The sequence below is a fragment of the Merops nubicus genome, unplaced genomic scaffold, assembly GCF_000691845.1.
Source record: "Merops nubicus isolate BGI_N331 unplaced genomic scaffold, ASM69184v1 scaffold17391, whole genome shotgun sequence".
NCBI lineage: Eukaryota > Metazoa > Chordata > Aves > Coraciiformes > Meropidae > Merops > Merops nubicus.
In genome coordinates, this window is record NW_008589184.1 from 8,671 (window position 1) to 34,140 (window position 25,470).

Genomic DNA, 25,470 nt, shown 5'->3' on the forward strand with positions numbered 1-25,470 from the left:
ATGGCATGGGTGAAATTCTTAAGAAAACCTGGGAGTAACCTTGGAAAAGTTTATCAACCTGGAAGTATACTGTCCCTGGCCCCTACAAAAGGTTTATTAAATGAACCAGGACAAAACAGCTGCTTTCTTAATAGTGCTGTTCAGGTAAGAAAAAACTTGATTTAGGCAATGCTTGTGGTGTTGTAGTGGCTTAGATGTCATAGTAAGGAACATGTTCTCTTGGCAATGCTGGTTTCACAATTTGTATTGTGGTATGTGTATTCTGTGGAAAAACACAGCATGGTTTTCAGTGGTGTTAAATTCAGTTCTGAGTTAAGCTTCATGATAGCACGTCTTTTTGGAATGGACTTTCCTAAAGAGAAAGGGAGGAAAAGTGTCAGTGATAGGAAAAAAAAAAATGACTGTGGAAGTAATTCTATTTAAGCATTTTGTTTTAAGAATTTGAAAGTATTAAATATTCAACAAAAAAAATGACAGCATGTTGTTCTGTTTGCATTCATTAAGAATATCGGAAAAAAAATTCTTTTGTGTTTGGAAAGTCAAGACTTTTAAGTTTAAAACTTGCTGCCTGAACTTTAAAGCTAATGTTTCTGTCAAACAGCAGCTTTATTGTCAAGATTTACAAGACACTTTTTTATGTGGAGCAACCAACACTACTACTAATATTGAATGGAATACTATTTTTATTAAAATACCATTTCCTCACAATTAGCAGATGAAACTGTGGTACTGGGGTATATCAGAAGATGCATGTATAGTTGAAAGCTTTGATTCTGATCTAAGGAAAGATTTGTGGAATTAGAGCAGGAGATATACTTGACACCAAGGAAATATGACTTAGATTTCTTTTTATTATATATGTATATATTTTGTCAACCAACTTCTTTCACACATTTGCATACACACTGTTCAGTTTTTACATGAACTGTAATTGAAAAAATGTTGGCTCTTTAGATCTCTCAAGTTTAGTTTAATAGTACACTGACATTAGCATGATAAAACATTCAACTTCACAATTCTATTTATGAGAGGGAATATGGGGATCTATTTATTTCTGTGACAGAGCAGTGCTAGCCTTTCACATTTTGTGCAAGTCAGAATACCACACACAGTTTAGTTTATTCTATAGTCTTTTTAAATCTAGAAATTAGCAATAATTTTTAGGCTGTGCAAATAAAGAGCCAAACAATAATATATTTTTTTGTAATGCTTAGATTTTGGGCTTGATTGTCTTCAAATTGTACAGAGCTATTTGACAAACTAGCAGAGGGCTTAAGAGATGTGTGGACTTCAAAACCAAAACCAACCCAAAAACCCCAACCCAAACCTGCGAGTTGTAAAAATTATATGAATTTATGCATAGGAGATATGAGAGATGTCTGTGTGGTCTGTATGGTATCTAAATATGTTCAAATTAAAAATGTACAATAGATTTAGCAGAATGAGTTTGGTGGTTTACATTCAATGGGAACAGCATGACCTATATTCTTTCACAGTTTTTGCTGTTTTCCCTTAGGCTGCCTTAAAATTAAACCCTAAGTAATTTTTAGTTATAGTTTCAGACAATCCTACTACTTAACAACCCACTGCTGTTTATCAGACGGTGGCTGATGGTTGGTGACTGCCCTTTTACAAGGAGGAATGTGTTCCTTTCTTTTTTCCTCTTTTTAACTTCTGTTCAACCTTCAGAACTGATGTTTGGACACTGATTTTCAAAAGCATCCTAATTACTTCTAGCTTTTGTATTTATAGAGAGGGTTCTGTTTTTCCTGGATTTGCAGCCGTTATGTTACTGTGCCTCTTGAGAACTCATTTTTGGGTTTCTTTATTTATGTTTTTAAATGGGCAACTTTCTGAACTACTGCAGTGATTGTGTATTTAAGATACTAGATAGTGAAAACAGTGTAGTACAGCCAAGGTGACATGACCTTTACATGGAGTGGCTGGACAAATAAAAGGTAGAAGCATATCTGATTAAACACCAGAGTTATTTTGATCTGTGGAAAAACAAATTTATTTCAGCAGTCGTTTTAGTAAGAGACCATAAGAACGTAGTATAGACTTAACCTGAAATGCTGCTTGCATTTTACCTAGCAATGCAGCTTCCATGTTTCTATCTTATTTTATTTGGAAGAAAACATGGAGTCTGGGGAGAGGGAGAGTAAGGGAAGTGAAGTAAACCCCATTATCTGCCTCCTATGTAAAGCCATTAGAGGACAATTACAATCTCTGTATGCAGTTTAGCTTGCTGCTCATTTCCTGAAGAGTACTTCAGCTCTTTTTCCACAGAAAATAATGGTTGCCATTGTTTCAAAAACTTTAAAAAGCACATCTAAGTTTTATGAGTGGTGAATGTGAACCTTGCACCTCTGCAGATGACCAGTTTAATGGGAAGGGACTACAATTCTTGTAGCAACGTTGGTGCTGAAACTGTATTTATTATGTGACATCAAAAAAAAGTGAAAATCTACTGTATGTTGCTGCGTTGAACATAGAACCTTTAGAACTCATTACTTTCTGTGAAACTTTATTTTTATAGGTATTATGGCAACTTGATATATTTCGGCGAAGTTTAAGAGGCTTAACTGGACACGTGTGTCAGGGAGATGCATGCATATTTTGTGCTTTAAAGGTAAATAATTTTTGGGAGAACTATCTTTCAAAATGAGGGAAAAAATAGTTTACCTCACTTTTACTAATTTATATCCCAATAATAGGTGTGTTTGGGTGACTCCTTGTGTAAAGAAACAATTTAGATATGAGGACATTTTTAACTGATGTTTGTGACAGAAATATTTTTTTGTGCTTAAGGAAGCAATTTTACAGTACACAAATTTTACAGTCTGCTTGAATATAAAACTTTTATCTCTTAAAAGAAGGTATGACTGATTTGAAAATTGAGTGATTTTTTTTTTTTGTTCTGTTTGCATGCATATACTGTTGTTCTTCCCTGTAGTGTTTGAATACAGTTCTTTTACTAATGATTGTATGACTGTCTGATAAGGTCTCAAGATTATTTTTTTATTCAGTTGTTGATGGTAATGATGCAGAGCTTAATTTTCAGTTTGTAAGTAATTAAGGGCAGGTAATGTTACTGGAAAACTAAAGAAGGCTGGTAACTTTTTAGTGTTTGAAAATAGGTCTTAACCAGTGTGTAAAACTAGTTTCACAGACTAGACCTTGTTACTGCATAAGCATTTTGGGAAAGGATTGTTTGCAGTGGCATTTGCTTCATCTTTCAGGAGGTATATAATCTGTGTACTGTGTCAGTCTTTTTCAGCCATTTTTAGTGTTTATCAGGATTGCAGTATGGTACAACTGTTTTTGAATATGTCTGTCTTTTTCCAAACAGTTTTTTTTCTAAAAGGTTTTATTTCTTTGGGTAAAAATTTTCATTTTAAAAAGCCAAAAAGTTGAAGTAGTTTGAGACAAAACATTTTCAGAATAACATCCTGTGAGTCTTTCGAAACTTTACAAGCTTTTGATGCTACAGAACTTGTTGGGACTGTTTTTTTCAGCAGTGTTTTGATGTATGTCATGTTCTTCTGTGTGCTGGACACTTGATCTTGTTCGTACATGAAGTCCCGACCATAACTCAGGCACACCTGTGTTTTCAGACAAAATCTTGTCTGTCTTGGGATGATAGCTTCAGTTTCCTGGAATTTTGTGTGGATTTGGATTCATGTTCATTTCTGATGTCACAATATAGAGTAAGCTTTGTGGCCTTTTGCTTTTGATTAGACCTATATTACATGTGAAGTTCTCGTCATACCCAGTCTCATTGTATGTTGCACTGGAACCACCTTTAAGAAACGAAGAGGGATTGAAGGGTGACGGTTGCTGGAATGTATGTGTAACACTTCATACTCTTAAATAAGACTAGTCATATTGCTGAAATCATAATAGAAAATAACAAAGCAGCTTCCGTGTGCTTAGAATTGCGAAGAAGGTAGTGCTCACAGTGTGTTGCAATGGAATCTCTAAGTAATGGATTGTTCTCTTCTTTGGTATACTTGTGAAGACAAGGCACTTCTTTTTTCAAGCTAGGCAGACTGCTTGCTTTACCTTCTTACTGTTTCTTTTCCTGTAGTTTTTGGGGCTCCTACACTAAGCTGCTTTGTAAGGCTGCTATAATTTAGGACTTGAAATTTTCTTTATTCTTTCACATACATGTTCTTGAGGGATTGATTACTGCCATGATGTGATATATCTAAATAACTTGCTCTACCTGAATATTTTGCTTTGCCTGGAACGTCTTCTCTTTCTATTTTGGTACACTTCCAAGAATGCTGACAAGAAGTGGTATTGCTGCCTGGTCTGAAATTCATTACAGTGGAATTAGTTACTGTTTTAACAGTAGAGTTTTGATATTTCTAACTCCATGGCCGATAGCCAAGGTACTGCCCTCAAAACATTGTGGTTAACTCATTTGGAAGTATCTGTCCTCAGTTATTATGTATACTACTGGTTTTGCTTTCTTGGCTTTTTAGAGATACTGGTTGAGCGATTCTGTTTGTTCTGTGTTCAGAACCTGGGGCATTTTGGTTTTTATGCAGAGTATATGCTGGATGAGGATGCATTTCAATAACTTGTCTGTGACTCGAGGGATTTTATTTGGTTGGGTTTTTTTGGTGTGTTTGGGCTATTTTAACCCTTTTTACTTGTTCAGTGATAAAGGAGGATATTTTATCATCAGCCTTTGCTATAGACTAAAAGCATGGCAGATAAAGTCTGGTTTAATTCAGTTCCATTATCTTTCTTTTGATGGTGTTCCGAGAGTTAAATATGCTCTTTTCTTCTCTGGATAATATTGGGGTGGGATTTTGACTATGCAGGCCACTAAAATGAGGATAAATATCTGCATAACTACTTATTTGTACTTTTTTTTTAAGCTGCATCTGTAAGGCTCTGTTGCATACCAAAAATGACCTAGCAGTGTTAAATGCTTTCAAATCTGAGCTGACTTTGATTACCAGGTTTGTTAAAAGCTTAATTTTGAATGTTTTACATTGAGATACTGACTGTATCTTTTGTCAGTTGTCCATGCCTTTTGTTATGAAAGAGAAGTTTAAATATTTGACAGACACATACCCTGGAATGTACCATGGTTAAAACACTATTTTCTATAAGCACTGAAACTTTGCTTATCTCTTGTACCTTTGCCTTCTGCCCAACACATTTTTTCTTAACTGCAGGAGGCCTGAGTGAAGAATGCACATCCCTATTTATGTTTTACATGGCTTCTCCTGATCTGCTTTGTGGGTGTTCTGTTTTTCTTTCAAGTTTGACTTGGAATTCTTGACAGTGGAATACACCCTTTAATATCTGCAAATGTTTCCTCATTTGTTTAATAGCTTCTAACTTTTGGTTCCCTGGAAATTCACCTGCATACATATCTCTGCAAAAAAAAAAAAGAGTACTAACCAACTGCCTTTTCTGGGAAATGAATAAAAAAATCAAATGCAATTTATTCTCACTTTCTGGAACTGCAGATATTGATCTGTTCTCTTGTGTACACTGGTTCAGCAGAGCACTGATTTAATAGCAAGGACTATCAGCATTCTATCTAATCTATGAAAGTTTTTTGCATATTCATAATTTGAATAAAGATACAGTCCTGTCTGAAGTAGTGTTTCATTATTTAGTGAATGATATGTGTTAAACTAAAGAAATACACACTATCTGTAAAGAAGAGATACATATGCATGAACCGCTATTCCAGTGGCCAAATTAAAGCCCAGTTGCATAATTACAAACCAGGGCTTGGGCTGTATCTAGGAGCTGAAATCTATCACTGTCATTTTTGTATAGTTCTGTGTTGTTTTTTTACTGGATCAGTGTTCTGTTTGGTAGCATAACTTCTTAAAATTGAATGAGTCCCAAAACACTGAACCTGAGTAACTAGGATAAAACAGTAATTTCTGAAGTTAGATATATTTAGAAACATTTCACCTATTTGCTGTTTAGGCATGCTGCATAAGAATTGATGTATTTGTGTAGAGCCAATGTCTAGCCAAGTAGCTAATGAAGCTAAGTACTACTATTTCTTCCTAGGCAATATTTTCACAATTCCAACACAGTCGAGAAAAAGCACTCCCATCGGATAATATGAGACATGCCCTGGCAGAAAGCTTTAAGGATGAGCAGCGTTTTCAGCTTGGGTTCATGGACGACGCAGCGGAATGCTTTGTAAGTATTCTGTGTGAGAGTTGCCTAGGATTACCTTCTGTGGATGTCAGGCTGGCCTGTTGTTTTGGTGGCTCACAAGTGGGATACAAGTGACATAATACTACTGACCTTTATGCCAGTTTAGAGGAACAGACACATAGAGGGAGTGTCTGATAATGTTGGATGGAGTAATCTTGCATTTGCTTTGTACTTTCTTCCCTAACTCTGTAGCTCAGGCAGAGGGATGTGTGAAACATTACGACAGGAGGTTGATTTGGATGATGAACTCTCAGTCACTCCTAAATTATTTTGGTTGGAGGGAAAGGTTATCTGCTCAGGAGAGGAGGCACTGGTGGATATGAATGTAGTCTGTTCCTCCAAGTATTCTTTCATCAGCTATTGAAATATGTTCTGGTACAACTAGCCAGCTCATTACTGAAGTCTTCTGCAGAAGAGATTTCCATTTTCTTATCCAAGAGTGAACACTGAAAGAAGATCTTGACACTTGGTGCCAATAACTCCTCTCATGAAGTGTCTCACTGAAAAACATGACTCATAGCTGTGGCCATGAGAGATTAAAGATTGCTCAAGATCACAAAGAACACTGGTAAAGAAGCCTTTCTAAGAAGTCCTGCATTAGACAATGAAAATTGTTCACTGGAAAAAAAAATCAGTATTAACCTTCAGACATGGTTTTGAGGGACAGAAAATATGGTTGCTACTTTGATCACTTTCAGCTTTGGACATCCTTTGGAAGTATCCCCAGATGAATACCTACCTGCCAGATGCGTTTTCACATACTTAGGGCAGTCCAGTGGAGAACTCCTGAAAGGGGGTGTTTGGGATCTTGCAGTCAGGTTAATGGATTGCAGCAATGAAAGAGAATCTTTCATTAGCACTTAATCTAAAAAATGCATTTGGTGCCCTGAGGTAATCAGCTGTCTGAATGATCTACTTGAATAGATTCACTTCTTCCCATTACATCTGGTATTTTTGGCAAAAGAGATAAAACTGGCCATGCCAATTCAGGGGCCAGACCAATCGCAGTCATCATACCTTTTCCTTTTCTCTTTTCCTTTCTTTTAAGGATAAGAAGTGAGACTTGGGGTGGGAACAGGCATGTGCTATTTAAGAGTTTTTTTCCTTGCTTCTGTCAGCAATACTTTTTGTGTTGGCACATGTGCTAAAGGTAATCAGATGATCATATTGATATGCAAAATAAAACACAAAGATCTGAAGAAAGGAGACAGAGGCCTGATCCAAAACAAATTTCAATTATTGCATGCAATGACAATATCAAGTCTTACTGTAAGAAAAGCTTTTAAAGTTTTTCTTGAAGACTCACTGCCTTCAAAGGAGAGTATACTCTGGAAGAACAGTCGGGCAACTGTTGTGTAACGCTGTTTTATTGATGTTTGGAAACCTTGAGATGAAGAGAATTCCCATCCACTGGGTTGTGAATAGGGATGTAATTAAGTACAAGTTAAACTTAAGCCAAGGAGAGTAATTGCAGCATTAAACTAATGTTGCTGATATATTCTGACTTCATCAGCTTAGTTCATATCTACATTATTATTTCTATTTAGGAAAATATCCTTGAGAGGATTCACTTTCACTTGGTGCCAAACAGTGAAACAGACATGTGCACTTCAAAATCCTGTATTTCTCATCAGAAGTTTGCTATGACACTGTATGAACAGGTCAGACCTTTATTTGATTGCTTTAACAAATACTTTGTTTCCACTGTCCTGAATAAATAAAAATGAAAGCATTTTTATTGTTGTAGTGTGTATGTCGCAGCTGTGGAGCATCGTCGGACCCGTTGCCTTTTACAGAATTCGTGCGTTATATTTCTACCACAGCCCTGTGGTAAGAGCTTTTATTCTTCTATCTCATTTTTCTACATACACCTTCCCACTAATAAGCAAAGCATGCTTGAGAAACGCTCTAAGAGGTAAAAGGAAATGTGTAGACCTTTGTTAAAACATATTTTTGAGATGTGATCCAAAAGTAACATTTGGCTTTCAAAAGCAAGATATAGAGACAGCCTGATGAGAAGCATGTGTTGCTACTGTTTTACCTCTGCATCTTTCCTTTTTAGTCATAAGATATAGTTAATAGAGTTGACTGAAATCTGTTATCTCTTCAGAAGGGAGATCCACAGTTATTTCCATTTATTTTTTTACAGTAATGAAGTAGAAAGAATGATGGAGAGGCATGAACGTCTCAAGCCGGAAATGTTTGCAGAACTACTACAAGCAGCAAATACTGCTGATGACTACAGAAAGTGTCCTGTAAGTAAACAAACATGTTGCATTATGTTAATGTACAAGGGAGAACTTTTTAGATTGCTAAATAAGCCTAAAATGTTCCCTTAAAAGCAGGAGCACACATGGCCACTTCAGTGCAGTCCAGCTTAGGGTAAAGATGTCCTTAAATTTGTATTTTTATTGCTCCAGTTATAGATAAATATGGTATTGTAAGTGCAAATGGCCTGTTTAGAAAGTTTAGTTATTAGGTCCATGTTTTGTTCTTCATTTCATGTCCAACAAAGCATAGGTGGTTTTGATTATGTGGAGCAGGTTTATTTTCTAAGTGCTTGGCAATGTTGTCTTCTCTTCAGATAATTTTCTGCTTCTATTGACAAAAATAGTCTTCTCTAGCTTGTCCTACTTGGTTCCTCTCTTCCTTAAATGGTTCTCTGTATATACTGTAAATTTAGGAACCATAGAAAAATATGCAAGAATGTACAGACCTCCATGAAATGGAGGGGGAGCAAAAAAGAGCAATTGTGATGGTGACTTGGATGTTCTCAGAGTTTTCTGTTTTAAGTTGATGATTGGATGTAGAAGCTTAGCTGTAGTCTTCATCGAAGTGTTTTTTATAATTAATTTTATCCTTAAATTGTTAGAAACACTATAATTAAATGTGAGAATTAGAAGAAGTTGCGGAGTTGTTTTGTTGCACTGTTTCCTGTCTAGTAGCTCAACTTTGGACTTGCGTTTTATAAACATCTTTGTTTTCACTCCCATCACTTTTTTCCTACCTTTTTCTAGAGTAACTGTGGTCAAAAAATAAAAATTCGTCGTGTTCTTATGAATTGTCCTGAGATTGTCACAATCGGTTTAGTCTGGGATTCGGAACACTCTGACCTGACAGAAGAAGTTATGCGGAATCTGGCAACACAGCTCTATCTTCCTGGGGTATCTGACTTAAAACTTACTATTTGCTTGTTCTAAAATTTCATTTTTAAAAAAGCAGAGTTTAATGTCAAAAATGGTCTGCTTTCACTGCTCTTTATAACATGCTGCTTGATTTACTTCTGAGAGGAAAAAGTCTCGTCGGAAGTGTTGGGTTTGTGCCTAAGTAAAAAGATGAATGTGGGTGGATTCCTAGTGGGAAATGTGGGAATATCCTGTTCAATTTTAAATCTGTGAAATTATTCCAAGGCATTATTGTTTTACTCTTTAGACTATGCAAAAATAAAAGTTAAAATAGACCTAACAAGTGCAAACATTTTTATTTATACTCACAAAAAAATGTATCATGCAACAGGATATTTAATACCAATTGACTTGGTGAAATACCAGTAGTAGTTCTGGAAATTGAGGCAAAATGTTTTACACATTTGAAAATATATAACCATTTGTACAGCTGTTTTATAGGGTAACAGATGAAAATGCCAAAAACAGTGAACTGTTTCTTGTGGGAATGATTTGCTACACAAGCCGACATTATTGTGCCTTTGCCTTTCACACCAAGAGTTGCAAATGGGTGCTGTTTGATGATGCTAATGTAAAAGAGGTAAATACTGGTTTTATTGCTACCAAATTTAGTGATATTTACTTTTCTAGAATGCATTCCTCTGACACTAAACTTAAAACATGTAAAACAAATTTGTTTTTTTAATACACCTTTAGGTTTTCAAATCAGTTTTCACAAATTGATTTTAGAGTTGGCTTTGCTACTTTTTGGCAGTCCTGCCTTCCAGATGCCAAATGTTTCAGATTTTTTAATACTTTTAATGAAAAAGACAACCCAAGTGCTGACAGCTATATTCATAGCATTGATGTTCATGCTGTTAGCCCATGTAATATTGGCTCTAGCTTTTTGACAATTTGCATAAATTCGTGTGCCAAAATGTCAAATCTTAATGTCTCTTTTGAAGCTGGGCATGTGATACCTGTTGCTTAATAAGTTATCAACAGCATTTAACCTGATTATGCAAAGAATAAAGTTTTGGAGATTTGTTTGGTGTTTCTTTTGTTTTCTTCTTAGATTGGAACAAAATGGAAAGATGTGGTCTCCAGGTGCATTCGCTGTCACTTTCAGCCATTGTTGTTATTTTATGCTAACCCAGATGGCACGGCTGTATCTCCAGAAGATGCTCCAAAGCAGATTATTCACTGGTCTCAGTGCAAAGCAGCAGGAGGAAATGGGGAAGACTTGGGTAATTAAGATGTGTTTGATTCTTTTTTTAATAACAGTATCGACTGTATTTCTGAAATGGGGGTTGTAGAGGAGAAGGTAATGCATTAGCTGCTTTGTTCTTGAATACTCTTCTCAGTAATTATCTAAAGGGTCTCAAAAGAAATTGATGTATATATTCAATATGAGAACTGTTTTGTGTCTGCTAAGGGAATACAAATTGAGATTCACAGGTAACTGAGGAAAAATTTTTCTATTGTAGATTGTGACTGCACATAATCATTTCAGAAGAAAATCGCAGTATATTTGTATATCCAGATGTTCTTACATGTGTACTGATGCATTTAAAATACCTTTAAATATGTTATAAAAAGATACTTTAAAGCTTCATACAAATATGGAGATATACTTGGAGCATGTGTGTTTGTATATATGCACACACAGAGAGCACAATTCAGACTGGGAAAAATCAGGAGGAGCTGCAGGAAACTATTTTGAGTTATGTATATAGCATAGGCCTCAATATTTAAGAATCCAGTCCTTTTGGTTCTGTAGTTTGCTGTCTAGTTTATTTTTAATGTTAAACATCATAAAAGTGAAGAGGAACATGACAAATTGTATTGGCCTTTTACTTAATTCACATGAGTAGCAGCAATAGGACATAGACTGCTTCAGGGAAGAAAGAATTGAGGACCCTATTCCACTACAGTCTAACACTATGAATATGGCAGTACATAAAACAATACAGAAGATTATTGCCTTTCATATTTGTAATGGTTTGAAAGCAAACCAGTGGGAGACTCCAAGTCAGAAATACAATTTAAAAAAGAAATTACAAAGGAAAACCACAGAGAGAGTCAGAATACAATCTGACACACTGTAGTTAGGGTGATGGTAGCAGTCCAGATGAAGCAGTGATCTCGCAGAAAAGATCTGGTAGCTCTTGTCCTCTGGAAATCCAGTGGGTAAGGGCCCTCTGTGCTGTCCTGAACCCCAGTTAGGTGGGAGCACTTGGCTCCTCCCCCTGGGCAGAGCATCTCACAATGGGCTGATGTCATTCTGTGAGTCATGCAGTGGGTCCTTGATGGTCCATTAAACAGAAATAGCTCCTGGGGGGCAAGGCATGGATGGGCTCATTAACAGGGAGGACTCCTCCTGCTGGGTGGGAAGGTGTTAACATCTCCCCAGACCTCTTTCCTTATCTGTTGTAGCCTGGGGTGTGAGATCTGTCCTGGGCAGCTGCTACCAATGATTTCTTAGCCCATGAGCAATGACATAGAGGGTATAGAATACACAGTTTTTGTTTCTACCCACATAATGATAAATTATAATAATGATGTGTTTTCTTGTGAGGTTTTTATTTTGTGTTTTTTTTTTTTTTTTTATCTGCAATTAAAGTTTTTTTATTTTTTAATTGAGATATGGGAAATTCTAAATTAGGAAGCATTTAATTTCTAAAGATAGATATGTTATTTGATAGGATTTGAAAGGCATTCTGCTGCTAAATCAGACCACATGAAAGAGAATAGAATTGGAGATCCCACTAATCAAAGGAGTAATAAAAAACTTCAGCCAGATAATTTGGCATTCAGCAGAAGCCATATTCAAGCCAGTGGTGGCAAAGGTCCAGGTATGTATTCCCCACCCCCCAAAAAAACCCAAACATGTCATCCTATAAAATCATTTAATATTTAATTTTAATAAGAGATGCTTCTAAGACATGCTTGATGCAATGCTGCTTTGATTACTTTCATTAGTTCCACTTAGTGGACTCCTTGGAGATGCATATACATTTATATCTATACAATACATCTCATTTTCTTAATCTGTGTTATGTAGTTCATTAATCTTTTAAAGTAGTATTAATATTAAAAACTAAATGTTGTTGTCCATAAACATATTTGTGTGTTTTGGTGATGAATGATTTTTCAGTAATGATCTTTGACAAAAAGCCTTTTTTGCAGCTAAATTGGGTTCCAGCGATCAAAAGGACAGGCTGAAGGACATATCCAGAGAGTGCGCCCAGAAAGCTGCTGATATGAGAAGCTTCTCATCTTTACGGAAAGAGGCAGACAGAGGACCAATAAAAGAGTCTGGAAGACAAAGAGGTACGTGCAAAAATATGACCAGAGAATCAGTGTTAATGTGTTAAATAGCTTTTAGCATTGGTACTGCCTCTGCAGGTTTTTTTCCCTCCTAAGGGAATTTAATGTAAGATTAGAGTTCCAAGTTTTCAGCATTCTGAAATAGGTACTGATTTTTTTGATACAGTGTTAAGAAATGTAAGTGCTGTAACAATATCGGTGAAATATCAATGAGAACTTTAACGGAGTTTTTTCTTTTATCTTCTTACAAGATTTGACTGGAGAAGATCGTCCCAATGTGAAATCGGGATCTCCTCCAGTTGGAAATGGATTTAGACATTGTGCTGACCAGAGAATATACAGCAGCCAGGGAAAAGGCCCCTATAAACATGACAATGCAGCTCACCAAGCAAAGCTCTCTGTACCAGTGCTTGGACCAAACAGAACAGAAGCTTTTCCTTCTGGGGAGAAACCAGTGATCAGGACCCGGACTGATGGTGTCACTGGCTACGATACAGACACCAGTCAAGACTCTAGGGACAAAGGAAGTATCAGCAGCAGAAGCAGAAGTAAAGGTTGGAAACCTATGCGAGAAACACTAAATGTAGACAGCATTTTTAGTGAGAATGAGAAAAAAGAGCATAGCCCAAAGCACAAGGCAAATCCAAACAGTAAATCTAAGCATGAAAAGGAGCGAAGCTTTAGCCATTGGCCAAAAGAGAACCAAATCCAGAAAGGTTTAATGACTATATATGAAGATGAAACGAAACAGGATACAGGAAGTCGAAGTTCACTGGATTCAGAGGGAAAAGGGAATGTTGAAAAAAGCAAAGGGTTTGCAGAGAGAAAAATCCATGGTGATAACTGGCAGATACAGAGGACTGAATCTGGATATGAAAGCAGTGATCATATCAGCAATGGATCAGCAAATCCAGACTCACCTGTTATTGAAGGAACCAATTCAGCAGATGTCAAGAATGTTAAAGAAAGTGCTTCTTGCAGGTAATGCTGATGCTCTTAGAACTCTCATAAATTGTCTTTACAGAAATTTTTTTTTTGTTCATGTGGTCTTAAAAAAAAAATCAAGAAAACATGCTTTGAAACTTTTTGTGCTTGAGGTCAGGTATGTAGAAAGCTAGCAATGTATCTAGACATAAAGAGTTAAGTTTACCTTCACTCTGAGGCTGCAGCAGTAGTTCTGTTTGGACTGCACTGAGCCAGGTTATTATGGTGCTGAGCCAGAACTGGTAAGCCCTGCTGAGGGGCAGGGTGTGTTAATTTGAAATAATTGCTCTACTTCTTCAGTTACAAGTTTTGTAGGCTGGGTAACCTGCCATCTGTTATGGAATACAAGTGTCTATATAAATGTTATTAAACTCTAAGAATTGTAACAGGTATGTTGCCCAGAGACGTGGAGTCTCTGAGGTCTGTGGAGATACCTGTAACCCAACTGGACATGGTCCTGGGCAGCCCACTGTAGTTGACCTTGCTTGAACAAAGGACTTGGACTAGATCATCTGAAAGGGTTTCTTTCAACTTCATGGAGCCGTGAAATAGGAAGTTTCCAAGATTACACGTGCAGTTTTCTGTACTGTGTTTTAAATTACACGTGGCAGGTAGTTCCTACTAGAACCCATATATTCTACTCTCAAATCTTGTTTATAATTGTAACATGGAAAAGCACAGTTGTGAGAAGAAGCCTAGCCACAAATGATTGCTAGATTTGAGCAAATATTTGGACATTATTTTAGTGAGAAGTTATTTTACAGATGAGGAGAATAGCAAATGTCAGGAAATGAAAAGTCTCCTACTTCTTTAAGCAGACATGCAAAATTTTAAAACTACGAAGTTTTGTAGCAAGTTATCAAACCAAATGCTTTTATTTAAAATGTGCAAAATACAGCTTCTGTATTAATTTAAATGTCTTTATGATTTTGGAACTGCAAGAAAGTAAAGTCAATCATTTGCTTAGTTCCTAGTTTCCTAGGGAATTTTATTTTGCATTTTGAAGTATAGATAAGGACATAAAAATAGCCGTGCCAGGATATGGCCAAAGATTTAGTCTAAAATACATTCAGTCTATACCAATAGCCATTTCCAGATCCTCATGAAAGGTGGCAGCAGATACAGTGGCATTTTATGAGTGTATTCTTTTGGCCTGTTGTATTTGGCTGTTTTGTGGACTTTCTGAACTGAAGATTGCCTATGGTGTCCACTTCCCTTTTAATAAACACTTTTATCCTATGCCTTTATAACACTCTTCTTTCTCCTTTCCCATCACAACAAACTGTACAAAATCCCACTGTACAGAAAGCTTATGGGCTTTTAACTGGATTAATGATAGAGAATTATAAAGCCTACTCCAAGCAGTGTTTGTATTTTCAGTATTTACAGTTGCCTCAAACAGTCATTTCTAGAGTTATAACCATTCTGTGCCTCATTTTTAGACATGCTAAGGAGGTAATGGAATGCCCAAATACTGCATGTGTCTTTTTATGAGGGAATATGATAAATTTAAAACAATGTAGTTCATTAAGAATCTGACTATGGTGTTGTTTAAATATTTGTCAAATAAAGAAAAAAACGTACCATATCAAATTACAAATGACTTCTTAGCACTTTCAGAAGGATTTTATGTGACTAGTAATTAGAATTGACTGGCAATACTCACTGGTTCCCTTCTAACCATTTAGACATTGTCTCCTAAAAGCAACAAAATACAAATTAAATGCTTGGAAGTTCTTTTAGCAGCTGGGAAAAAAAATTGCTTAGTTTTCTTTTCTGTTAGGAAGAATAGAGAGAGCCTGTTTCTTTCAGTATTTTTCTTGTTTTCCTCTCCTTTCAATAACAAGAGTCTTTTTTTTCTTTAACTGAAAAACCTGAAATTGCCACTGCTTATCTCCTTGCCCACCTTATTCTTGGAGAAGGACGGGACTGACAGGGTGTTTGTCAGCCCTCTCTCTTGAGTGGTAAGGCATGCTTTTTGCTCAACCACACCAATAAGATTTACTAAATCTGCAGGTGATTATTGGTTTATTTTTACTGCTTTTCTCCTCTTGGGTTTGGTGCTGGGTTTGCTCAATCTTCCAGTTTGAGGAAAAGTTTCTAAAGGAACATTTATTTCTGTGAATGAAAGACCAAGGGACAATCACAGCTGAAAAGAATGTTTGTTGTCACAATAAAGTATTAATAGCAAATTGTCAAACTGGGAAAAGGGACATGATAGAATGTTGGCTAACACATGACATGTACCTTAAGATCTTGATACTGATGAAATTTTTGCATTTTTAGAAAACTTAAGCTTGTCATAGTCAGATGGTGCTGCATGTTTGTTTAGCACTGAAATACTCAAGGTGTAAGGTATTAACACTGAAAATTCTGTTTGCTTCAGACATGATAAATTAGAAACCACATATGATGTAAAAGTATTACAGGGCTGCCCCTGCTGTCTTGCCTGTCTTCCATAAAGTGTGTCAGTAAAAAAGGTGACTGATGATAACAAGAGTCAGTTTCACATAAGCAAAGTTTTTGTTTGTATTTGTTCAAGGCAATAAAGTCTATGATCATATATCAATAGTTTAACCTTTCAGATTACATTTATGTTTCTTTTACAGTGAACAGAACTTGTCATCCAAAAAAGCTGACAGTGTGTTACACTCAGTATCCCAGCAGAACAGAAACATCTATGGTAAGAGTTTTTAACTTTTATAAAGGATAGGAAGTTTCCTAATAATAATCTAGATGTACCAAAATTTTAATATTAACTTACTAATACCACACAAGAGATGGACAGATTTCTGAATAGCCTTTTTGTATTTTATAATTTTGCTACAGAAGTTAATGTCATGAGGTTTTATAAAATTGAAAAATATATGTACAATTTATTTTTTTTTTTTTTAACAAGCCATAACCAAATATTTCAAAGTTAGACTATTTGTGTATCAGGTTGGCTGTATTTAGGTTGATTAGATGAAAATTGACATGGAATTTGTGGCTATTTTGATGATGATGTTAGGGGTGGTTTTTTTATATATACTCTCTTCAGTAGAGAGCTCTCTTGCTGACTCGTCTTAGTATCTGCTTTTCAAACAGCAGTGGCAGTGCTCAGCTCTGCTCAGTCATATCAAAGCATGGCATTTCTCCCAAACTGGTTTTTCACTTGACCTCTAGCACCAAAGTAATAGTCTAGGTGATTTTTTTTTTTTTTTTTTTTTTTTTTTTTATTTTGGTGTGAAGAATTTAAGTAGTGTTTGGGGAGGCTACAGCTGCTTTGTAAATCATTATCTAATCAGGATACAGGGCTGCTTCTTGCCAGTCTTCCTCTCTTGGGGTGCTTTGTTATAAAGTAGTTTTTTTTTATTTTGGTGTGAAGAATTTAAGTAGTGTTTGGGGAGGCTACAGCTGCTTTGTAAATCATTATCTAATCAGGATACAGGGCTGCTTCTTGCCAGTCTTCCTCTCTTGGTGTGCTTTGTTATAAAGTAGTTTTTTTTTTATAGGCTGATAGAACAGTTTGTCCTTCCTTGTGCATGTCAAACACCACGGCCTCCTTGGGAAATGGCCAGTGCAGAATTGCTGCTGGCTGGTGTAGGTTCTCTGTACAAGAATCAAAACCACAGTTGTTCACCAGTATTAGTGATTTTACCAAGGCCTGTAGTGACATGACAAGGGACAGTGGTTTTAAACTGAAGAGAGGACAGGTAAAGATTGAACATAAGAAAAGAATTATTTTTTTTTTTTTACCATGAGGATGGTGAGGCACAGGAATGGTCTGTGTGGAGAAGGTGTGGATGCTCCATCCCTGGAAGTGTTGAAGGCCAGGTAGGATGGCCTTTGAGCATCCTGATATAGTGGAAGGTGTCTCTGTGGCAGGGGGCTGGAACGAGATGATCTTTAAGGTCCCTTCCAACACAAACTGTTCTGTCATTCAATGATTCTGCGATTTTTCAGATAACTATGCTGGAACAAAACATCCAGTAGAATTAATTTGCACTGGCCTTAATCACTGCTTTCTTTTTAATCCAGTGGAAATGGTTAAATGTAAATCTCCATTTCTGTTGCTTATGTTCTGCTCTGAGAACATAGTTCTGTGTTTAATAGTTTGTTGGGGTGTTGGTTTCTTTTAATGTGTTCCTCCCTGTCCCTCCCCCCACTCCAACACCACCACCCACCCCACCCAAAACCAAATCAACCAAACAAACAAAAAACCCAAACCACCCCCGGGGTAATTTCACACTCCTTCTGTTTTCCCCAAAGGCATTTCCATGAACTTTCTTGGATACCAAGGAAGATTTTTTTCAAAAACATGTGGGTGGATTGTGTTACATTGTTTTCCTTCAAGATATGAAGTAATATCAGGAAGAAACATTTGTAATAAGGAAACCTACTTCCTTTTACATACTAATATGTCTTTTGGGTTTTTAGAAACTTGATAAATGCCTTTGCATATAAAGATTACAGGGTCAGCATGAAGTCAGCCAAAATCATTATCTAATGTTGCTGGAACAATGGAATGGTGCTTGTACAGAGGTGCAATAAATATTAGGCCACTTCCCCAGGAAATGTTTGATTTTTATAGATATCAAATTTCTTTTCAAATAATGTATAGTATAGTTTCTTCTAAGACTTAGATAGGGAGAGGGGTGTATACCACCTCTATCTTTTCTGTCATTATTCCAGTTTATTTTTGGTTGTAGAAAGAGAACTGATTTGGTGTTTGTTTCTCTTGCGGGGAAAAAAAACCCCAAACAATCAAAAGAACAGGCAGAACACAGAATTGATGTTGTATGGAATACGAAGATCTATTCTTGTGTGACATTTATTCTGCTTTAGTTCTGTACTATAGTATATTTATTGTATCAGTGGGGAAAAAAAAAAAAACACACTGAGCAAAATGAGAAACCCACCAGTGCAAAATACTTAAAGGACTCTGTGAGGATGAAAGATAGGTGGGCTCAAAACAGTGTTTTGAGTTCGGCAATGAATATTTTCTGGAGAGAACCATGTCCTGTATTTATTTAAGTATACTTAAAGCTTTCAACAAGCGTCGTACATTTGCTTTAAAGAAAGTCTAGTGATTCCAGGTGTCCTTAGAGTTATCATAGAACATTGATAAGGTTTGGTCTGTTCCATTATTCTAATTTAGGAAATAGCTTTTGAATATTTTCGTAATAAAAATGTATGTACTGTAAATCGAATGTGAAGTTCTCAGATGGATGCAGGTTTTGGAAAATAATACTTTTAGTGAAAGTGATTAATGGACTGAAAAGATATCTGAAGAATTTGATCATTTCACATGTATATGTGGCTAAAGATTTCTGTAGACTTTATTTTTGACTGTCTGTAAAAGTGTGTAAGGAAACGTTTAGCAAGGACAATAGTTATTTGCAGGCATCTGTTGTATTACTTTATGTTATATTGCTGAATATGATGGTCAAGATATTAATTGGTAGGTAAATACCACACAGACTCCTAGAAAATACTATTTTAATACAGAAATGTCTAGTCCCTTCTGAGAAAGGAATGAAATGTAAGAAGTCTTGGTTAGTCTCTCATGGCAGCTTAAAAAAACACATCTGGGTGATTTTTTGTCTGTGTGGAAAACTTCTTATGGAAACAATGTTAGACTTCTAATTCTGCCCACCATTTGTGTAACTGCTTTACCAGTTCCTCATTTTAACTGGAACTGAATAAGGCTACTGTTCAGCAGTTGAGGAATTCTGTCCCTGACTTACAAAAACAAACTTACTGTTAGAGCATTTCAAAGATAGTAACGTTGGATCGCACAGTGGTTATGCACATCAAATGGCTGCTTCTGTCGCTGGTAGTCAGCAGCAGATAACTTGTAGTGCTGAAGCACATGTCCCACAAGGCCAGTCCCTAACTTGTGCGATCAGATTTTGGCAGGAAAACGTGGCTATTAAGAAAGCAGATAGAGTATCCTTAATTTATATTAATTAATTGGTGTTTATGAAGTTTGAACTCCGTGAACTGTGGAGGCTAATTTTCTTGTTTATAAAGAACATGTGACATGAACAGTGCCAGGGCAAAATTGCCAAGCTCACATTCTTCAAATTGAAGAGAGATGACTGTAATTCTTGGAAGCTGGAAAGGACAATAGAATTTTTAAAATGGATTTTCAGAGCAGTCCGTGCACAAGCTACTGATGGTCATTTTCAGTCATAAAGGGATTTTAGTTGCTTTTATGACAACCCTCCCTGATTCCTAAGGCAAAGTTCTCTCCAGGGAATTGCCACTCCTGAGAATTCCATGAAAAGCATCACTGTTGTGAGGATTAAGAAAACTTAAAAGAAAAAAAAAAAGTAAAATCAAATGCTAGACACTGTTTTGTAGATTATTTCTCTCCCACCTCCTCCAGAGGAGGAGCATCTGGCAGCAGAACAAACACTGTGATGGAAAATTGGTCAAGTTCTTGATGGCCTCCTATTTAAGGTGCAATATTAAAAGCTGCCTGTTCAGTGATCTCAAAAAAATATGTACTTGGAATCAGTGCCTTAAATTAATAGTTTTTTTTCCCTTTGAAAATAAATGCAGAGCAATGTTCGTAAAATTACAAGTCCAGAGGTTTTTCCCATTAATAATTATTCAGCTCAATAGTATGAGACTACTCCAGCTGAAATATAGAATAATTATGAAACTCCGTGTTGAGAAGAATTGCCATTGTTTATTTGTCACTTCATAAAACCCCAAGAAATCATAATTCTGAAAAAGAAATCTCTTCTTCTGAGGAAAACTATAATTTATAGTGATAATTTAAAACATGCAACTATACTTATGAAAAATTGAGTTGCTGCCCTTCTGGTGCAGACAGCCTATGTGACTTGTGTTTGAAGAACTAAGCGGAGAATTAAAGCATGCAGCTTCTTAATTTACTTAACATGAAACAAGCAAAGACTTTTCTGGACTGTCTTTCAATGCTAGATTAAAGATTTTAGTTTAAAAAAAAAAAATTCAAACCCTACAATTTCAAGACTTCCAAACATTGTCAAACAGCCCATGAATGTAAATGTAAAGCACTCTCACATTTGTAATTCACTAATTTGTAATAAAGTGAGAAGTTTGCAATTTAAAACAGATGATGCAAAGATTCAGAACTGGTTTTGAAACAAAGACTTGATATACTTCTTGAGATGGGCAGATAAGACCAAAGGGAGGGCAATAGTTGGTATTCCTTGTTGTCTCTTGCTTCACTTCAGAACTTACTTGAATTCTCACACACATGGAAGTTGGCACCACCCCACCATCAAAAAAAAAATCAACAGTAGAACTTAAGTAGGTGTTTAAAGCCACATGGAAAAAAATGCACTAATGCATATGTAAGAAATTTTTTGCAACTGAATGTTGCTCCAAAAGAACAGTTTCTTTAATATAGGAAATTTTTTTGTTTTGTAAAGATGGTCACTGTTTTTAACAAATCATATCTATTTTGGACAAGTTATGTGTTTACTTTCTTGACTGGGTCTGTGGTGGTGTTTCACACTTCCAAAACTTTCAGTAAGTTTGTAATTTCAGATGAATACAGAAACATGTCTGGGTGCAGAGGGAGGAATTTGCCACAGTACTTGTTATAAGAAATATTGTACCTTGGGTTTTATTGGCAGCTTCAAAAATTATAAAAACCAGGTAGTCAAAAGCACAGGAAACATGCATCTAAAACACATTAGAAGGAAAATGAATCTTAATGTGGTGTTTTGGGTTTTGTTTGTTTTCCCAGAAACTGAGCTGTGCAGATTTTTGCGAGTGTTCTTATGACCCATTGATTAAGACATCAGTCTCCAGCTGAGCACAGCACTTGAGTCTCCCACAGTTAGGTCTGCAAAGAGCATAGAGCCAAAATTCTCAGTTGAGTCTGTGTCTGGTTTTAAGTGTGCATGGATATTCTGTCAGCAGAAGAGAAAATAACACATCTATTTTAAGTTAGCTGGAATTCTGAAGTCACCAAGTACCTGGTATCACTGAGCAGCTCTGGCTCGCACAGGAAAACCAGCCTCCCAGCCTTTGCTGCCACCTCCGGGCTCGTCTGTGGTACTGCTTTTCGAGGGCTAAGCAGACACAATTCCAGAGGAGTTTGGCTTGGAGTGAAAACAAACAAACAAAAACCAAACCAACCACAGAACACCAACCAATCTGTAATCTTCACATAAGACACTTTGGGGAAGCAATGAGCACCTGGATGAGGGATTTATTTTCCTTTTTTCCATATATGTGCTCTTGTAGAGAGGTCAACATATTCAAATTCTGAAAGTTACAAACACTAGCTTCAGACACTGTTAACCTAGCAGATCATTTAACTGATTCTTTCTAAGGTTGTGATATTGTTTATAATGCTGGAAGAGCAAGATTTTTAAATTATATTTCTTTTTTTTTTTTTCATTTTGAGGCCTGAAGGAAAGCCGTATGGGAGCTTTGTCTCTTTATGTGCTGTTTTAGCCTCTACAATCTGTGTTCTTTGTCAAAGGTTTAGTGTCTTTTTAATCTTTCATCAACTCAAGACAGGGCAGATATTAGAGCTCAAACAAGTATCACTCAGCAGCATCACTCAAAAGTTTTTATTTCAGTTCTGTCGTTATGTTTGTTTTTTTTTTTGACTCATGTTCACAAGGCAAAAGTTCAAAGACTATTTAAACTTGAGGAAATAAGTGATTAAAAAAAAGTCTTGGCAAGATTATTGTTTAAGAACATACAATGGTTTTTTTTTTTAGCTTTTGTTGATGAAAGTGTGGAACAGGCCACGTTATCCCACTAGAAATTGTCTAAGTACTGTCTACTGAACACAAGGTGGTTCTATTAGCAATCAAGCAATGCTTGCTGCCTTATTTGAGTTTAATTCCTGACAAGGCATTTCAATGTTTTTCTGGAAGAGGTGTAGTAGTTACATGAATCTAGTCTATACATATAGAAAGCAAGACATTCTTTGAATGGCTTCAGAGCAGATGACCAATTATAATGAACAAATTACTGAATTAGAAAGACTTCTAATATCTGTCCCTAAACAAACTGGCTGTTACTCATCACTTGCCAAGACAGTGGTGTCGACATGGATACTTCAGTGTTCCCTTTATTTGCTGTTAACTGGGAGCTTCCTTGTTTCAGAAACTCTGTGTTTTTAGATAATGATCTTTGCTTTGCCTTGGAATAAAAGGATCTAGAGGGTGAGTGTCCTAGTGCTGCTGCAGGCACCTCTTGTGTTGTGTGTTTAGGGCATGTGACTGAGAGCCCTCTCTGTCTGTTCAGCATCTCTATGAATCATGGAGTCTGCTCTAAGTTTTAATATCTGTTTCAAAGAATGCACAAACAACAAAACCCTACCCCTGAATCCCTACAGTATTTGTTCCATTTAATTATGATTACATAAATAGTTTTTATTTTGCAATTTACTTTGGATGTTCAAATAAACTTGTTTTAGAAAATGTGCTTTTAGTTAGATGAAATGTTAAGATGATTTTGAAAACATGTAGGACTTCAAAACGGTTCAAAATTGACTTCAAAATTACCTATTTTCTGGTAACATTAAAAAAGAAAATCTTGTCCAGATGATTTTTGATGAATATATAAGATCTGACCTTCTGTGACAGATTGTCCTTGAAGTGGTTATTTTGGTCAATGTCAAAGCTTGAAAGGAATCACTTGTCCTGTTGTGTCGTGTTTTGTTTCTGCAACCTCTGAGCAATTAGAAGGAATTGAACTGTATTTCTGCTTATTTTTAAATAGTTTTTTTTTTACCCCCAGACTTCAGGAAAGACCAGATCAGTTCAGAAATTAACTACAGACCTCATGTTACTTTCCCGACAGAAGTACAATTGCAGGTACCCAGTCCTCCAGTAAAGAGGTAACTAATACTGGCATTAATTTACAATGTAATAGTTTAAGAAATACTGAATTTGTTTGTGATAGTAATCAATATTAAGATGCAAAAGTTAAGGTATTGAATGTTTTTGACAGGCACCTTTTTTATTTTACATAATTGATAAAGCTGAAGGCTTTGTCTTTATTTTAATTTGGACACTGTTACTGGGACCAGCTAACTTATATGGTTTTAAATCATCTTATCAGAAAAAAAGTGATATAATATTTTTGAATTGATGTAGTACAACAGAAGTGGATGTATCAGACTGAGTCACAAGGATGCTTAAAAGAGAACAGAGGTCATGTTTGACATAGTCCTGAATGTTGAAGGAATTTATCTTACCTTACAGATACTCAATCATTTGCAGACATATTTTGGGACACTTTGCATTTCAGATGAATGAAAGCTTGGAGTTATTTAATACAACTTTTAATCCAATGGCAGAATGTTAAGCAGATCACAATTCTCTAGTCAGTTTGAATATTTAATTGATGTTACCAAGGTGGTCTTTTGAGAGAAATAAAAAAAAAAAAATCCCTGGATTATTTGGTCTTTTTGTTATGTTTTACGGATACTTACATCCTATGTGTTTTTGTATTTTAGAGTTGAAATGCCCGAGACCACTAGGAAGCTTCTCCCATCATCAGCTCTACAGCCAGTCCTTAAAGAGATTATTAAGTCAGAAAGTAGGAGCAAGGCACATGAACAGAATTCATCAGAGTGGCTTAATCCAGACAAGTTTGAGAAGGTGAATGTGTCAGTATATAGTGCCGAGGGTGTATCCCACCCCTATGCAGAAAACGCCTGTGGAAGGAAGCTGACCAGCAGTGACTTGCACTCCTCTTCCAGGCCCCAGTCTCATCACATGAGAACGTTTGGTCCCAAGGTGGGGTTGTCCCCTTGTGCACCACAGAACCCATCAGAAAGGCCTGTGGTGCTTCTGCCCCCCGCTGAGCATGCCGGGCACCCGCCCCGAAGGGCGGATGCTCTTTGGGTGCCTGAAGCAGCCTACCAGAACCTTCCTCCCCCGTTACCACCGAAGAAGTACGCCCTGCACGCTCTGCCCGGCGCAGAAGGTACCGCGGCAGCCGATACGAGACCGCCAGAGGTGTTGCCCAGCAACCCCCTGAGGCAGGCAGGTCTCCCTGCCAGACCTGCGCCAGAGGCAGGCGTGCTCACCGACGAACAGAGGCCGAAGGAGCCGTTTCAAGGGAACGAGCTGTTTGCTCACAAACCAGAGTCTTCACCTCGTGTATCAGTTAATGACTTTTGGACTGTGTCTGAAAACTTTTTAAAGAAAGGATCTCGTCCCATGGGACCAAGGGCTGGCTATGTGGATGGAAATGATAGTGTATCCCTAACGACTTATTTTTCAGTAGATAGTTGTATGACTGACACATACAGGATGAAGTATCATCAGAGACCCAAGCTGTATTTTACAGACAGTGGAAGCTTTCACAAAGAAAAACATCCTCCACCAGCTGGAGTAGAACTGAATGCTACATACCATGCTACTCTTGAGCCCAGGCATCCCACGTCTGAGCAAAGGTACAAGGCAAATATAGAAGGCATCCACTGCAGTAGATAGAATCTTTTAAAAAAATCCCACCAAACCCCACAACAATCTGGATCTGAATTTTGCATTTCGTATAGTCTGTAAATGGGCACAAATGATGAATCTGTATGTGTGACAACTCGGTACCCAACTGACTGTTCTTTGCTTAGGAGTTACGACCGTTTAAATGAATATGCAAACAGAGGTGAATGGAGGAGAAGAGGTGCTAAACTTCTGGTTCTTTGACTTGTTACTCTAGTTGCCTTAATGCCCACCTCCATTGCTCAGCTTGTCTTCAACCGTTTATATTAAAAATGGTCCCTTTGGGTGTACGCAGCTTACAGTAGTGGGATCAACTAGATGTTACT

At 36.7% G+C, this 25,470-nt stretch overlaps 1 protein-coding gene across 1 annotated transcript; it reads left to right on the forward strand.

Moving 5' to 3' along the window:
• On the forward strand, window positions 1-25,135 carry LOC103781793 (inactive ubiquitin carboxyl-terminal hydrolase 53-like). The gene is made up of 15 exons (XM_008949516.1): window positions 1-144; window positions 2,540-2,632; window positions 6,055-6,189; window positions 7,755-7,868; window positions 7,955-8,037; window positions 8,357-8,462; window positions 9,225-9,371; window positions 9,823-9,972; window positions 10,447-10,618; window positions 12,077-12,226; window positions 12,561-12,704; window positions 12,953-13,682; window positions 16,295-16,368; window positions 23,430-23,529; window positions 24,151-25,135. Exons 1-15 carry the CDS (start codon window positions 1-3, stop codon window positions 25,133-25,135), a joined length of 3,327 nt encoding a protein of 1,108 aa, XP_008947764.1.
• The last annotated feature ends 335 nt before the right edge of the window (window positions 25,136-25,470 follow it).